The following is a 17,675-nucleotide window of genomic DNA, read 5'->3' as shown; positions in this document are numbered from 1 at the left end:
TTCCTGCCTCAGTTAGGTGAGTGCTGGCTCTTAAAGCTCCTCTCACTCACACTAACAAGAAATGGTGAGACAGGCCTTCACAAAGAGAAAATAAACAGAAAAAATGAGTAAAAACCAGAGAGGTCTGGTTTTCCAGAGCAAAGCAGGAGCTTTTCGTGTGCCTGTGTATCTGCATCCCCTAGAGATTTCCACTTCCTACCCCCCGTAATCATAAAAGTCATGTTCATCTGAACAAAAAGTAGAAAAAACAGCAGGTAAGCTGTAATCAGCTACAGTTAATCAACCTGAATAGCAGACACCAAGTATTATGTACTTCAAACAAGATGCTGGCAATCCATCCATAGAGCTAGGAAGAAAGAGCATAGAAAAATAAAGGTTTGGGAAAGAAACAATAGTAAGACTGTACCTACCTACCTGAGGAGATTATAAGCTCACCTCTACCTACTTTGTCTAAAAGCACCATAAATAAAAAGAAAACAATTCTATTATGAACCTACATATCAGTTAGGCTAAACATTCGTTTATAGAAGAGTGGAATATGTCTAAAATCACATTTTTCAGAGCACAAACATGCTTTGCTCATTTAAGGTTTGTTTTTCATGCTGACTTCTCATTATTACATGGAAGGAGTCCACACAGACAGGTGATGTGAGACCTGTGTGATCCTTGCAACATTGCAGCATCACAGAGAGGCAGCTGGAACACTCCAAGAGGGGCAAACTTACAGTGTTAATTAAACTTTACAGAAGATCAAAGAGCTCTTCCAAATTTAAAGCTTAGAAATCCTTGTGAGACCTGAAACTCCCTTCTAGAGATAAAGGGAACATTTTGTGATAGCTGCCTTTCTGCACAGTCCCAACACGTTTTCAAAAAAAAACAACAATCTTGCTCTCCACTAGCAAGAGGGTGCAACAACAGTGCCCAACAAAAATTTGGTGAATGATTCCACTGACAATAGTCCTTAAAATCATATTGCAAAAAAAAAAAATTGTGAGAAAATTTTTGTAGAGGACAAAATATCTGCAGAGAAACTTAAAAAGGGTTGAGACACTGAAATGGCAGCACAGCTGTCTCAGTTTGAGACAAGTTAGGAGGCTGACAAGTTGGGACAATGGTTTGTTCTCTTCTTGGCTGCCTGAACAAAGCCTCCTGAGCTCCTGTACATGATGCTTTACCCCCAAGCTGCCAGAACAACCATGGATGTTTACAGCTCATCACCAGTTTTGTAAGGAATTGTGCAGTGGAGGTGCCCAAGCTTTAAAGTTCTCCCTTTCCATTCCCAGTTTTGTGCAGATCACACTGGAAAACTTCCCCACCTCTGAGTCACAAGAGCTGCACAGCAGCTGCAGAGTGGGGGGCTCTTTGCCCTTGCAGCCTCACCAACTCCTCCTTGTCCCCCAAAGCCAGGTGCCCCGGGGGGGGAGCTCTGTTTCCGTGCTCCCCGGGGGTGTGTGTGTACCTGACCATCCCGGGAGGCAGCGGCAGTAGCCCGTGGTGGGGTGGCAGCCGTCGGCGTGGCTGCAGTCGCAGCGCTCGGCGCAGCCCAGGCCGTAGGTACCGTCCTGTGGCAACAGAGAACACAAGAGCCCGCAGGTGAGGGCAGCTGGCAGCCAGAGCACAGACAAGGCAGGGTCAGCCCGGCCCCAGCGAGCAGCCACAGACCCCTCCTGAATCCCCGGGCTGTTAATAATGTAAAATGTTTGCGGCGTTTGGATCGTGTCAGCATCCTTTGCTTTCGTTCTTTCATTAAAGGGGGGAAGATAAAGAATGATTTATGCTCTCTTGAAAAATACCAGACTAAAGGAATTAAGTCTCCCTTCTGCATCAGACTCTGAGATCTCTGCTTAAGGGTCAAAATGGGTACCACACAGAGGTTTAATTTTAAAGAAAATGAGTGAAACCCATTAAATTACAAGATACCTTCAGTGTGAGGTTCACTGCATAAATAAAGCAAACTATCACTTTCTTTTAATTAGAAACATTTCTCTTGATAAAAAACATTTCTCTCTGCACTACAACGAATGCTCCATCAAAAAGAGATAATCTTTGGCTGTGGAACAGTGCACAAAATTAAACTTTATTTTTACCTATGCAACATTTTTTGAACCAACAAGAGATTGAAGTCACAAGTTCAATCACTCTGTTGGTGTATTTCTTTTTTCATGGGAAACATCTAAACATTTGAATTTGCTTTTCTTGCTGCTTCCATGGAAGCTGGCATACAAATTTGTGGATAATTTCACACAAAATCAACCTAAGAAACTAAGAAGAGCAGATTCTTTACAATCTCCAAACAAGGAAAAGTATAGAAGTCAACTAATCTTGAATAAAAAGTGGTAGAACAAAATTTTAAAAAAGAGCATGGGAAAAAAGCCAGTGTAATTTACAGTAATACTTCAGGGTTACCCACAGCAAAGGCAAAAAAGGAAAAAAAATCATGTCAAGTTTAAACCCCAATAATTTACATTCAAAGCTAAAAATTGGTGTCAGTCACATTAAAAATCCGAATAAAACCTATATGAAAATTAATCTGCTGTTCTTTGATGTTCATGCATACATTTCAACTGAGTGCCACAGGATTTAGCTATTCAACTGCCAATCTTTCAAGTCTAAAGTAGAACAAAATCTTACATTACTTCAGTGTAAGGAGCCTTTCACTCATCTCAACAATACATTTTTACATACAGAAAAAGAAAAGATTAAGCGTTTCCTTTGCATATAATCAGATTTGGAATGAAAGGAAATCCTCAAATATGCTGTTGAAAAGCAGTATTTTTAGCCTGCTATGTACTTGGACTGAAGTCCAAACTGTAGTTCAAATCTGGAACAACAATCTGAGCAGTGATAATAATGTTCTGAAGTTACCGAAACAAATTGAAATACACCGATTTAAATAAAGTCTCTGCTCAGACATGAAAAACATTTTAGACAACTGTAAGTACTTGAAGTATTTTTTAATAAATTATTATATTTATTATTATTTGAATAAACAATTTCTGTTTATTCCCCTGCTCTGGAATTTTGAAGCAGAATTTGCATTTGAAAGAGGTAAATGCTTATGGACATTGTTTGATACAGATGCAGAGAGGGAGAGGAAGACAGTGAGCATGGGCATGCTGAGTTATCTGATACAGAAAAAGTTTGGGATAGTGATGCAATTGCTCTGAAATGATACATATATTTTTTAAATGTCAGTTTTGGAAGAGCTAATGCAGCTTGGGAGGTCTCATCAGAATCAGGCACTAAGTGACAAACAAAGCTGCTTGAGGAAACAGAAAAATCAGTCTTCTGATGAAGACGCATTGCTGGAAACCCTGCACACAGGTGGTACTGCCAGCAGCTTTCCAGAATATATTCCATTTTCTTTGCCACTTTACTCACTACAGGAGTGCTTCATCTTAAACCAAAAGGAGAGACCCAAAAAATCACTCCTGAGTGTTCCTAGTGCAGTTCAGCAGAAAAAAATTTCATTGAAAATGAGGTGATTTCCAGTTTTCTGCTGCAGTTCAGCTACTCTCATAATGTCATTGCTCAGTAGAGCTTGTCCAAACTGAAAGAAGCTGAAATGTGATATTTACAGGGTGTGTGCTCTCTTCAGGTTATTCCTTTGTAGTTATATCAAACCGACAACCTGCTCTGCAGATATAGTGCAAAAGTTAACAACTGACAGGGGAAGGGAAAAGAAGGGCTGAGAGCTATTTATTTTAATAATTACTTTTGTTAAAAGTTTCCCAGAAAATTGATGTCCATCACTGAAAACAGTGGACCCTGGAAAAATCCACTTTGTATAAAATACTTCTTTTCAGTGTATAAAATATAAGAGAAACCAAACAGTTACACAATAAAACAAATCCACTTGGAAATTTAAGATTTAAAAACTTCTGATCTTATGTATTTGAATTTATGTATTTTATTTCCCCAAAGCTGCAGATTACAAGGTGGAAGAGAACTGATAAGGAGCATTCCATTGTCCTCACAATGATTGCTGATTTTCCAAAGTCTGGGAGAGAGCAAAAGCCAAAGCTCCAGTAGAAAGATGAAGACCTGTGATGGAACTGGTGGTAAGAGTAGCTTCTCACTTTTGACTGAGAAGGAATAAAAATTCTTTGTTCATATTGTAATACAGACATAAAGAGAAAAGTAATTAAAATGAGATTATTTGATTTGGGGCGTATTTTTTGTATTTTTCTCTAATTATTTACACTTAAAAGTAGCAGTTTGATAGCATTTGATGAAAAAATTTTTAGTGCCTGTCCTTGACCCAGCACCCCATCCTGTGTGGTCCAAAGAGACTCATCCCCATGGAGACAAAGAATGGCAGATGCCCCTCCCTGCCCAACACTCTCCCACAAAAAAATCAAAATTCAGTGGAATTATTAAACTACCTGGCATGGGAGCTCACATTTCTCTCCCCTCCATCCTGGGGCACAGGTACAGGTTCCATCCAGAGCATTGCAAGCCCCTCCATTGAGACACTGGCAGGTCAGGTTACAGCCCAGTCCCCACGTGCCACTGGGGCAATTTATGGAGCAATCCACACCATGCCAACCTGCCAAAAATAAAAGGGATTAAGGTCAGAAATTAACCAGGTTTTCCCCCATTCCTCTCAGAGGATGTTTCATGTCTCTGAGATGGGCAGTACTGGGATAAAATTCACTGCAGGATTTATCAGCTGCTTCAGCTGAGGGCCTGTCCAGGTTGGAACAAAGGTGCTCAAGGGCACCTTGTAACATCTGTGCACAGCACACATCTGCAGATGGGTGCCAACAAGCAAAAGAGACTGATGGAAGATCTGAAATGGAAATAGAGACACCCTGACACTTCACTGAGAAGCTCGAAACTACAGTGAGAGTGTTAAGGTGTAGCCTGGAAACAATTAGGAATATTTTCCCTAGGCTCAAGCTACTGCTTTCATAATTGTTCCACCAACACTCAACTCAGACAGTCCTGTAATATGGTCTTGACATGTATCTAACAAAAAAAAAAAAAGAAAAAAAATAAAACTATTGCATAAATTGGATCCTTTGAGGAAACACAGAAGACCTTTTAGAGGATTTCTGTATACTTCTCTCCAAATACAAAAAGAAATGTAATGGAAAATAGCTGTAAAATGCAGCATTCACCAGTGATCATGCCCAATAGCAATGGTTTGCAGACTGGATAGACTGGGATGTGAATAGATTTTTTAAAATGTGATCATCCATCAGATTCAAGAGGAACAGTGTGAGGCAGTCAGTCACATATTACCACCACCAGTGACACAAGCCAAGTTTCTAATTTTGTACCTTGTTTACAGTAAGTGGAGGGAAAAATAATTCTGCACTGAGACTGATCAATAGGCTGTGCAAAACACATGCACAGCAATCAGGCTGCCTCGTGCTTCATTGATAACTTCAAATTCAGGGGTCATTTCAGGAAAAAATGTATTTTTTGTAATTTGACTAGGAAATTGAGTCACTCTCCCTCAGCTGTCTTCCCAGGATTTATTACCTTCCTTTGTTTACGTGACAAGTACCTAGGTTCAGTTTAATTTTACTTTTTGCTGTCCTCTTTCACTGTAGTGTGATTAAAACTGCATGGGGTACAGGAAGATAAGGTTCTGCATTGCAAGGAATATTTTTATCCTCATCAGCTAGCTGCTTTGCAGTATCAACCTAAACAGGGTTAAAGCAGCCACACTGTCTCTGGAAAGAGCAGAAGTTCTGCATTTGCTGCGTAAGTGATCTAACAGTGTCAGTCTCTGAAAAGTTTAGTGGATATTTGTCTAGCAAACTCTGTTTAGATGGGATATTGGGGATTAGAAATTGTTCCCTGGCAGGGTGGGCAGGCCCTGGCTCTCTGGCTGCCCCTGCATCCCTGGCAGTGCCCAAGGCCAGGTTGGACATTGGGATAGTGGGAAGTGTCCCTGCCATGGCTGGGGGTGGAACAAAATGATCTTTCAGGTCCCTTCCAACCCAAACTGTTACCAAATCCTCCAAAATCCTTGTTACAGTTAAACCCCCCTAACACTGTTCTGTGTCAGCAAATTAGGCATTGGTTTATTCCTGGTCAGAGTCTGTGTGTGTGTGTCTGACAAAATTCTGACCTCCACACAGCTGCAGACACAAAACTTTTTCACTTATTTATCCATTTTTAGCAAACAAAGAAATTATTATTCATTGGTTCTAAATTACGTAATTCACTTTCATTACATAGCATTCTGTCCTCTGTTGGTAATAGATTCCTCACTTCTCAGGCTAATTAATCTGTATTTTTTACTCTTTTTATTATGTTTTGCACAGGCAGGGAGCTTCCAATACACATATATGGAGTCTTAGTTATCTTGCTGTCTTCCTCATCTTCTGATTTCTGCAAAATGTATTTGTAGCCCATAAATTCTGCACTTCTTGTATTCATTTTAAACAACACATCTCTCTCTCTCTCTCCCTCCCCCAGACTTTGTTCATTGAAGCATGTTAAAATTAGCCAAGGAAAACATCAAGTTTCAGTAACTTTTCTCAAGTATTCCCACAACAGCTGCTTATGACAAACTTTGCTGAATTGTGGCTAAAAGTGATTCAAAACTAACACACTGCTTATAGTCAACATACGGGTTATGATTAATTAAAAAAAAGTTATTAAAAGTTAATGAAAACCATTAATTAAAAAAATACGAAAGTTATGTAATTTCAACAAAACCATTCTGGGATTCTGTTTGATTTTTATTAGTAATGCTGACATCAGATACAGGGTACACCCCACAGACCTCCTGACAAGAGCAGAGAACAAGTTTTCTTCCCATTTTCCTTGTTTTCACCTCCCAGAGCAGCAGAAGCATCAAGTGTCTGCTTCTCATTAAGTTTCCTCTTCTCTGTTTCAAAAACCCAATTTAATTTTTACAGTTACAGGGAAATGAAACCCATCTGAGGAGACACTTACCTGCTTTGCAGGCACAAGAGCCATCCACAGGTGAGCAGGTGGCCCCATTCTTGCAGCTGCACATGGAGGAGCAGTTCACTCCATATGTCCCAGGGAGACAAGGGGTACCACAAGATGCACCCTGAATTATAAAAGAAGAGTCTAAAAAGAGCCTAAAAACCAGCTGAGGAGGATCAGAAAATACAACTGACTCAAGTGATACAAAAGCCAGCAAAAATACAGCCCATGCATGTCCTAGGCTGTCACTAAATTTTCTTTAATTTAGGGGAGAGGGACACTTTTCATGCTTTTGAAGTATTTTAAAGTTATTTTCAGTAAGTGTTAGTTTTCTATTGTTTGCTCTGAGAGCTCAAGTCACATAGCACCTGGTTAGATAAGGTGGATCAGGGAACAATAATAGAAAAGCTCTTTATGAAGTCAAAACACAGTAGGAAAGAAGTCTAATGGTAAATTACGTGGGTATGTAAAATATTTTTAAGAGCTAATTTGGCTGACGTTTTCAGTTATTACTTTCACAAGAACAGTCATACTGTAAAATGTTAGATTAGCATCCAAAGCACATGTAACAGCAAATGTGTGTAAAAGTTGCAGAATAATCTGTCCTGAAGTATAAAAAGAAGTGCTTTTGGCTGGAGTTTCTGTGGATAGAGCGTGAGGAGTTGATGACTGAAACCCATCGTTCCTGCCTTTACTTACACCTCAACAGCACACCCTCAATATCTTATAAAGCAAGTAACTTCTCCTTCTAAAAATTTTCTTACCAACATTTTATAAAGCAAGTAACTTCCCCTTCTGAAAATGCCTTTATTTTAGCAGTGAGACCCGGCCAGAAATGCTGATTTTGCAGGATCCTGCAGCACAAGCTGTGCCACCCAAACACCCTCACTTCCCTTGTACCGCGGCGGAGGAGCAAGGGACGGGGTGGCGCCCTGCAGAATGTGCTGCACAAGCTGTGGGACGGGGAAGTGAGACCCTTTTACCTCGAAGCCAGGGGCGCAGGTGCAGGTGCCGGTGACGCTGTCGCAGTCGGCCCCGTTGTGGCAACTGCAGATCTGCTGGCACGCCTCCCCGTAGAAGCCCGGCGAGCACGTCTCGTTGCAGTACAGCCCAGCCCAGCCTGGCTTGCAGGAGCACTCCCCAGACATGGGGTGACAGCTGAAGTGAAGGCTGACTCAGTAATTCAGGACTACTTGTGGCATAAGTATTGCTTTCTCTACATAAGACCAAAAAACCCCAAAAAACCCCCAAAAAATCCCAAAAAACCCTCAAACTCTCTCCCCAAAAAAAAACCCAAAACCAAAACAACCCCCAAAAACCCAAACAAACAAAAAACAAAACAAAAAACAAACAAAAAGAAACCAAAACAAGAAGAAGCCCGGCGAGCACGTCTCGTTGCAGTACAGCCCAGCCCAGCCTGGCTTGCAGGAGCACTCCCCAGACATGGGGTGACAGCTGAAGTGAAGGTTGACTCAGTAATTCAGGACTACTTGTGGCATAAGTATTGCTTTCTCTACATAAGACCAAAAAAAAAACCCCATAAAACCCCCAACACCCCCCAAAAAAAAACCCAAAAACCAAACCAACCCAAGCAAACAAACAAAAAAAACAAAACAAAAAACCAAAAAAAACCAAAACAAAACACCCAAACCCCCCCACCCCATTGGAGATGAGTTGTGTGAAGGGCCTTGTGTGAGATGATTTTATTTCCCACAACACAATTTGGTATATTTATATAAAAATATGTTCCAATTAAGATGGGAAATGCAACATTATGCAACATACAGACATTTTGGGATGACGTGGAAAGAAATAAAGGGCGTAATTTTTCTCTGTTTGAGTAGAAACCTCGCTGAAACACAGTTTTTACCATAACACAGATATACACGGATACAAATACTAAGAGGATCAAATCATTAAACTGCTCAACATTTATTGTTAGATTCCCACTGTGACAGGACCATTTTCCTAACCCTGCAGAAGCTCAGCAGCATATTGTCCGAGAAACATCATCAAGCAGAAAAATAGCATGGCAGCATCCAACAGGAAATAAAACCACAGCACCCCATCAGCCAAACAAGAACGTTCTCTTCATTAAGCCAGTTTGGAAGAGGACGACTGAGAATGGCAAAAAAGCCCCCAGCCCTGGGCAGAAGCCAGCTATAGCATGAGGGCAGTGACCTTGGGGCAGCATCTCCCCTCTGTGCTGGCTATACCTGGTGGCAGAGCAGCTGCCCCATACCTGGAACAGCAGTTCCATTGAAGAGCCACGCAGGCAGCTGTTCCAAATGGGAACACATGGACATCATCAGCTGTGCAAGGATATACGGGCTGGGAGAGGGGACACAATGGGGTGCTCTGTAGCACTCTGGCAGACAAAGCATTTGCTTAATTCTCACCAAAGGAAAGCCTCAGTATCCAAATCCAGTGTATTTACAATGGGAAGACTGTTTGGAGATATTTGCCTCCCTCACTGATTGAAGTGAAGCTCCTTTAAGAGTGCTGGAAGGACCAAAAAAAAAAAGAAAAAAAAAAGAAAAGCCTTCCTCCAGACAAATTAAATGACCCATGACAAGAGCCTGGTTTTGCAAGACTTGCTGACTTTGTGTGTGGGGGTGTATTGGAAACTGAGTATTTTTCTGACCTTTTGAAAGTCTGAAAAAATACCTGCTGCACGTTTATAACATTACAGCAACAATCTCTGAAAGAGATGCAGTGTAACGTGGGAACACAACATTAGTTACAACTGCTTTTGGACTTGAGGGCTGCTCTTGTCCAAGGAAGAGTTTAAAACTGCTGAAAACAACCATTGCTAATCAGGGAAGGCAAAAGGATTGTGAAAGTTGGAACATCACCATGTATTCTGCTTTTTGCATATTTAATGCACACACTATGGCACCATAAAAATTCGTGGGTCTCCAGAATATTAAAATACCTTTGACATTGTTGACATAAAGTAGGAGGAAAGGCCTTTTCATACAGAAATGTTCAAAACTCACGGGGCTCAGACTGAACAGACCTGGTTATTTGTTAGTAATGTGCATACTAGCCATGAAACAAGATGAAATGGAGATATTCTCATATAAAACACGGGCAAAACTAAGAAGACACATGATGCAGCAAGATAATCAAGTTTGTCTCCTATCCTAAATTCCTGTAGGACCCCAGAGCTCTCACTAGTGGAAGAATACAGAGCAGGGAAGATTAAAAAAAATAAATAAATCAATTCACAACTAGATAGTTGTTAGGGTAAGAACAAGAATATATTCATGACATAAATTCAGCAGCACGGGCACCTTGCAACAAAAATCCCGGCGCTCACGGAATCCTGTGAATTCCCTGTTGGAAGTGTGGTTTGCTGTTGGGCTTTTTTCCTTTTTTCCCCTGGCAGGACATGAGGGAGCCCTGGGTATGAGGCAGAGGCATTGATGGTCTGTGCCCCCAGTGAGTGTCACCCAGGCGCCCTTGCCCTCGTATTGACCGGCGCTGAAATTAGCACTCTGTGATTTGCAATTAGATGCAGGAGGCCAGAGCACTTCTGGAGGCTTTGGATGGGTTCTCACGCAGTTACCTTAATTGGCAATAATGTTTAAACGTTAAGGTAGGGATATACAGAGATGCTGGGAGATATTGGCAATATATCCTATTTTATTCCTGGTTGTCTGTTCACACTTTCTGGAAATACAACCCCCCTCTGTACAGAGACAAAAATAAATTATTGTGGGCACTTCATATTATATATTTGAAGGATTTAGGTGAAAATAATGATTTTTATATGCTTAATTTATGTGTTTTGCTTTCAAAGTATCCAACCAAATTATGCAGTATTCTAAAATATAAGTATAAACATAAATATGAATAAACACAAAATTTCCATTAAAAGCTTTTACACCTGTACATACAGGCCCGTTATAAAAAGGGAAATGTAAAAAGCCCTAATCTTTGTTTTAAAAATAGAGCCAAACTACATGAACCAAACATGAATTCCACCAATAAAACTACATGGGTATCTCAGAAAGGCATGAGACAAGAAAAAAAACCCCACTAGTGGTCATGTCATGAATAACTCTTAATTGCAGGCTGAACTGCACCAAGGGTGCTGTTACAAGAAGGTCTTTACCTGTTGCTGTCCTCTGGGCCCCTCAAACAGATTAAAATCTCTCAAGTATAGCTATTTTTATGCTCTACAGAGCATTTAATAAAGGCTGCTGGTAGGACCAAGAGCAAGGAAGGGCTTGCCTTTCATCTCCAGGAGCTGCCATCAAGCAACAGCAGCAGCAAAATCCCTACAGCTCAGCCTACCCTAAATGCAAATAATGAATTATTGTCAGAGCTGGTTTTTTGCCCATCATAAAAGAGTAATAAAAACAAAGAATGTGCATTATGCAGCTGTGTATGTGGAGATGTATGTGAAGAAAACATGGTTGTATTTTGGAACTTATGTACGCCTTCTTTAGAGCAGTATTTTTTGGAGCTAAGCGTATTTTTTAAAAATTAATGTTTCTGTTCATTTCTGTATTGATTAATACCAATAACCTAGAGCTCTAAGCCTACCAACAGCTCCTCTTTGAGGATATCTAAATCAGTGATCACACCCAGATGACAAAAGCTGTTATGGTATCAAGGGCCCCCAAAACAGAACCCCAGACCTACAGACACACAAAGTTTATTTGCAGAAAGAATTCCACCCCTTTTTTATTTTTTGCATGCCCTGAGATTCCTTTTCTGCTAAATGAATTAGTGCAGTGCCTGTGGCAGGCGAGCAGAGGGCTGAGGGTATTCCCTGACATGATTAAAGAGCTGCCTCGTGGCTGACTGACATCAAGAAGCGAGGACAACCAGGCACAACTGGCTTCTGAAAACATTTTCAAAAGATACTCAAAAGCTTCAAGTGCCCACAGGGAGTTTTGTCTTCTACATCATTACCTTTATTCCTGATATTTATGGTCCTGGGCACATCCTGGCCCAAGGGGAAGGAACTTACACATATGTAAAATGTTCTTGGGAAGCAATGAAAATATTTGTTGTTCTCACACATCATGACTCTCTGGCAAATATGCTCCAGCACCTTCAGGGCTGTTAAGTGCCTTTGGATTTGTCATTCAGAGGGGGGGGAAATGTCCAAAAAAAAAAAAAAAAAAAGAGACCAGCCAAATGCTGTTTACTTGTGAACATTTGTGATCTGATTTGACCACGAGCTGTCTCCTCCAGTGGTATACATGAAGGAACAGCTGTGTGGGACATGAATGAGAAGTAATCCCTGTAATATTAGAAATGGTATACAGTGCAATGCATTCCTGTCAAACCAGGCTGCTGCAACAGTCTGCAGACGGATTTTCTGCAGGGAAGTAGCTAACTATAATTCATGACACAATAGTGTTTGCTGTGCTAGCCTAATCTGAGAGCTGGAGAGCCCTGCATTATAATGCCACTTATTCCTGAACACACTGCCCAAATAATAAATTGCTTGATTTTACATCAAAATAACTCTGTATTTTTTTCAAGGTATTTCAGGCAAATGGGATGAGCAAAAGCACAAATACACAACTGTAAAATTATAGGACTGGAAGGGGAAAATTATTCAGTTTGTCAACAAAAGGTGTGTTGGACAACTGCAACAAAACACAAAATAATTTTTCACAAAGAATTAACAGAGTAGCTATTTCCGTGCATGGATTTAACATCACTGCTAAATTCTGACCAAAGGCTTTTGTTTTGTCTATGAGAAAAAGTGCCTCTTATATTAATGCAGAGCAGCACTCTATGTGACACTCAGTAGCTCCTGCAAATTACCCTCGCAGCTACTTTCAATAGCAAAAATTTAAATTGTGCTCACGACCCTTCTCCAAGGTACTGTTATTAGTAATGCAATTAAGTGGAAGTGAATGCACAATGACCACAGTATCTAATCAGAAGAACTGTTTTGTAACAAGAGAAAGCTGTCCACAATTGTTCTATAAATATGCTGGCTCGCCTCAACTGACATCTGACATCCCTCCCTCACAGCTGAAACTCTGTCTGCAAATAAGCAGTTTTTATATTTTTCATAACAATACGCTCAAATGCTGTCAAAATTCACAAAAACTCAAAAAACAGAGCTCCTCACCTCCTGAATGAGGAGAGATGTGTAAAAGCTAAGCTAATGGGAAAACTATTTTCATTTGATTTCCAGGGATTGGATTTTACCTGCTCACTCAAAAAAGCTCTTAAATGACAAAAAATGTACTTTTCCCAGATTTAGAATAGGTAAGGCTTTTGGAATTTTGTGTTAAAATAAGTCACCCACAGAAATTCTTATATAAAGAGACTGAGAGAAATGTCCAATCAGAAGACTTTAAACATCCATTGATTTCAATCCAGTTATTTCTCATCTACAGTAAACCACAGTGTGTAAGAGGCAGCCCATGTGCACTGACTTTATTCAGTCACAGTGAACAACATAATGATTTATTCAGGTGGCAAACATAGATAAAGGTCATGCTTTGTCTTAATATTTATTTCATGGGTCAGAGACCAAACACAGCAGTGAATGTTACGATCAAACACGCTTGCAAGCAAGAACGCAAAGCACCTTTTTTTTGGGTTGGTATTTTCTTTCTCATTGCAGTCAGACAACACCGAATACTCACAAGCCTTTACCTGCTTCAGTCTGCATGAAAGTGTTAGAAAAATCAGGAAATACCCCTTTTCAGGTTATATATTCAGATTTCTGTGCTCTGTTTAGGAAAAAAGCAAGGCAGGGCAGAGGGAGCAGGGCGTACCTCCATGTGTTGGGCATGTGGCAGGGGCAGTTTCTGTCACACCTGAGGCCGTAAATGCCCTCGGGGCAGAGCCTGGTCTCGCAGTGCTGCCCGGTGTAGCCCGGCTCGCAGAGGCAGGCGCCGCTGACGTGGTAGCACTTCCCTCCGTTCACGCACCGGCAGCTCTCCGCACACAGCAGCCCGTAGCGCCCCACCGGGCACTCATCCTGGCACCTGGCAGGGGGAAAAACAACAACCATCACCCATGGAATTGGGTATTTCCCATAAATGACAGCTGCTGGAGGCCTAAAGGAAATTTGGGGTATGAGGAATGTCTTCTGCTGGTCGAAAATGCTGCTTAAAGAGCAAAAATCTGCGTAAACTTGGGGAAACCTTCAGGACGTCAAACCTGGTTTTTTATCTCATATTTTTGACAGGTGAAAATGAAAATCAGTAAAAATTTGAGTTTAACCCACATGGCTTAGCAATGATTTTTGTTGCTGCTTAAGGAAAATATATCTTAAGAAAGAGACTTCACCAAACTTTTCCTTTCTTATTCACAGAGTTTTGAGAAGATAGACAACAGACATAAATTAATCTGTTTAGCCAACAGATTAATTTCCTTAATTTTTCATAGATGGAACACATTGTTTAACCTAAAGATCAGTCTCTATCTTCAATCTGACTACCAGAAAATAAAATTTCAGTATCCTGCTTCGCAAATTTGCAACTCATAAACTAATGATTTTCTGGATAGCAATTTCATTTCTCTATGTCTTGAGTTTGATGTTTACAGCTTTGTCTTTCATGTGTTCTAAAAACGAATTGTTAAATTTGAATGCCAGTCAAGTTACAGGTTGTAAAAAAAAAATACTAGATAATATAACACATTATTAATGGTTTTATTTATTTATTTTCTTTTTCTGTTTTTCTTATAAATTTGGCATTTTTTGTTTTGGTTTTTTCTCTCATTACATGAGAATTTCAAAGACACATGATACAAGGAACTGCAAAATGTAACAGAAATTAGCAAAGCCCTCTGACTGAAGTAAAATGAGTAAACATGTTTGTTTCATGCTTCTACACTACTTTTCTCAATCTGATACTGATACCCAGAAGTTTCAAGGTATTTGTAACTCTGTCCTAACTTTTTAGCAATAAAATCTTCTTTTCTCCTGAGGTGTAGCATAAAAGTAGAGCTAACAGCATAATAATAGAGCAAATTACCTTGTATCAATGTGTCCTGATGAAGTTATACAAATAAAGATGTGAAAGAATCTTTTTCAAATGGCAACCAGGAACCTCAGCCAAAGCAGACAAAATTTAACCCAGATTTTTTTTTTTTTTTATATTTAATTTGCAAAACTCATCTCTGTGGAGGAGGTGTGTATGGGCTACTCAGACAGTAGCCACATAGCTCTCAGACATGAAATAAGGACCGGGTCCTTATTTAAAGAATAACCTTGCCGCTGACTCCTTCCTGCCCTTGGAACCATCTCGAAAAATGAAAGAATTGAAAATACAGCCTCTTTTGCAAGAAAAGGAGGCTAAGATCTGCAAAAGTGATCAAAATGCTGCAAACTGTAAGGCATTTCAGACCAAAGTCAGATTTAAATTATTACAATACGAAAAAATTAATTACTTTTAGAAACACCAGCGCAGAGCAGTGCACAGACACTTGTGTGGTTACTCCTTTGATTTTCCCTGGAGCCCCTATGTCTGCGTAAGTGCGTCTGCCACCTTCTGCACTGTTTCTTCACAGACACAAACATAACTTTGGCATGCAAATGGCTCTGGGCTAATTATTCCTCTTCTTCTTGAGGTCTTTTTCCACATTATGTCTGGCAGAGCCCTTCCCAAGTCCTGTGAACACTGGTGTGGGGAGTGCACATGGTTACCAAACCCACAGCTGCTGGCAGGGATCCCCTGCACTGACCCCAGAGATCAGGCTGCTGCTGACTCCTGAAAATGAGCTGTGTGCTGCTTAAAATACACACAGGAAAATGTTCTTTCATCGCTTTCCACCGCCTTCAAAAGGGATGTCTCACTCTACCATCTTTCCAATCTGCCAAAGCTGACTTAACAGACATCCAAAGATGCAATGTTTCATTTGAGCAGAGCGTTTTTAGGAGACAGCTCTGCAGCCTGCAGCCTTTGAGGAGGGACTGAACGAGTGTCCCTTGCTGCTGTGAGCGCCAGACATCTGCACAAACCCACGGGCCTCCCTCCTCAGCCCGCCAGCACAGCCCAGGCTGCACCATTCTGCAGACACTCCACGGGAGGAAGGCTCAGGGAAGTGCCAGGGAAACAGCGAAACCCAGCAGTTCCTTCACACACAGTGTTCTTTCACATGGACCTTCAACTTGCAACCTGGCCTCAGGCGAGCGATGTGGCAAACAGTTCACCACCAAAACCAGCATTTTCAATCATATCTCAGATGCTTCCAGTGCTCCTCTGAGCAGCCTCTGCAGCTGCCCTGCTGTGGCAGAGCCTGCAGGCTGAGCAGCCTGGCAGGAATGGGTTTCCTTACCGTTCCCCCGTGTAGCCTGGGCTGCAGTGGCACTGGCCCGTCGCCGAGTCGCAGGTGCCTCCGTTGTGGCACTGGCACTCCTGGGAGCAGTTCTTCCCAAAACGACCCTCAGGACAAGGCTGACCACACACCATGCCCTGGCAGTGCACAAGAGAAGTCTTAGAGTTGGGACTGAAGCTTGAATAGACAAGGAAGACATGAAGGAAGATCAAGGACATGCTGTATTACTCTCCCAGTGCTGATCTTGGAAAGGCCAGACCCTTCTCCAGCTTTAAATGTGGGGCATGTTCCAGCACTGGATTTGCATGTTGGAAGTGAATCACTCATGAAAAACACTCCCTCTAAGCACCTGTGAAAACACTTACACATAAAAGGCTAACTGATGTCAATCTCTTCCCAATTTATTTACCAGGAGTGCTATATATCAATATACCCAGGAATGTCCTCCAGTGAATAGAGGTGTAAGAATCAGCAGCTGCTCTAATGCCCCAATTATTCTACTTCATGGTAAGCTGGGGGTTTTTTTTTGATGAATGAAAAAGCTATTTGCAATTTCACTTAAAGCAGCACATCCTAAAAGCTTAAGTAGCATGATTGCTCCTTTCATGGGTTTTGAATTTCTGCACTGCCTTTTACATCCTTGGAATTAATTGCACCTGGGTGGTGAGGGAAACATCAGAACCTAAGACTTTTAAGAAGCCATTTCAAGAAAAAGGTATTTACAGGCAATTCATCAGACAAAAGACATCCAGGTATTTCATCTAATGTAAGTCACTGCAGAATTTGCACCTGGCTATCTTAAACCTCCCTTACAAGAAAAAGAGCAAAAAAAAAAGGTTACACTGACAAAACAGTGTTCCACGAAACTGAAAATTCTACAATTAAAACCTACCCTTAATTACTTGGAGTGGAAAATTAATCAAAAGTCTAAATAGTCATGTATTGATTCACATACATACTAGTAGTGTAAAGTTTTCCTGACTACTTCATGTGCTAAATCTCATTTTTAGTAGCTCTGTTTAGGCAGATAAAGGGGAGTCAAGAATTTATGCAAGCATCTGTATTCCTTGACCAATAATTTTGCTCTTCTAGCATGAAATGCAATAGAAAGTAAAAATGGCCATGTTACCAGCTGGGGAGTCAGGTGCGCTACAGAATCTCACAACCAGAGATTGTATTTTATAGCATGCTCTCTAGTTGGTGAAAAACTGGCCTCTGCCACAGCTTATTTTCAGTATAATATAATATGTAATTAAATGATCAGTAAATATGAATTTTCACACAAAAGAAACATTTAAATGAAAAATATTATCAAATGCTCACCATCAATATTATCAGCAAATGTACTTAAAGAATTTATTTGGGCCTTGATCACCTTCCAATTGCATCATTTTCCAACTCAGAGCAGGCAGCCTGATAGCAAGGGAAGGTAATTTGCAGCTGCAAGGTCAGGTCCTAATTCCCTGTCCTCTGATAAAAGGGAAGGAAGC

General features: G+C 40.8%; 1 protein-coding gene across 1 annotated transcript in view; it reads right to left on the bottom strand.

The window, feature by feature from the left end:
• Positions 1-17,675, bottom strand: part of MEGF10 (multiple EGF like domains 10) — an 86,032-nt gene that overhangs the window by 26,229 nt on the left and 42,128 nt on the right. Inside the window, exons 8-13 of the mRNA XM_074532609.1 lie at positions 16,186-16,322; positions 13,677-13,889; positions 7,899-8,073; positions 6,919-7,039; positions 4,386-4,549; positions 1,460-1,562 (exon numbers count right to left, since the gene is read on the bottom strand). Of these exons, the coding sequence (XP_074388710.1) occupies positions 1,460-1,562; positions 4,386-4,549; positions 6,919-7,039; positions 7,899-8,073; positions 13,677-13,889; positions 16,186-16,322 (913 nt within the window). The remainder of the gene's footprint in view (positions 1-1,459; positions 1,563-4,385; positions 4,550-6,918; positions 7,040-7,898; positions 8,074-13,676; positions 13,890-16,185; positions 16,323-17,675) is intronic.

Source organism: Zonotrichia albicollis, chromosome Z (assembly GCF_047830755.1).
Source record: "Zonotrichia albicollis isolate bZonAlb1 chromosome Z, bZonAlb1.hap1, whole genome shotgun sequence".
NCBI lineage: Eukaryota > Metazoa > Chordata > Aves > Passeriformes > Passerellidae > Zonotrichia > Zonotrichia albicollis.
This window is presented reverse-complemented; position numbering and strand designations above follow the sequence as displayed.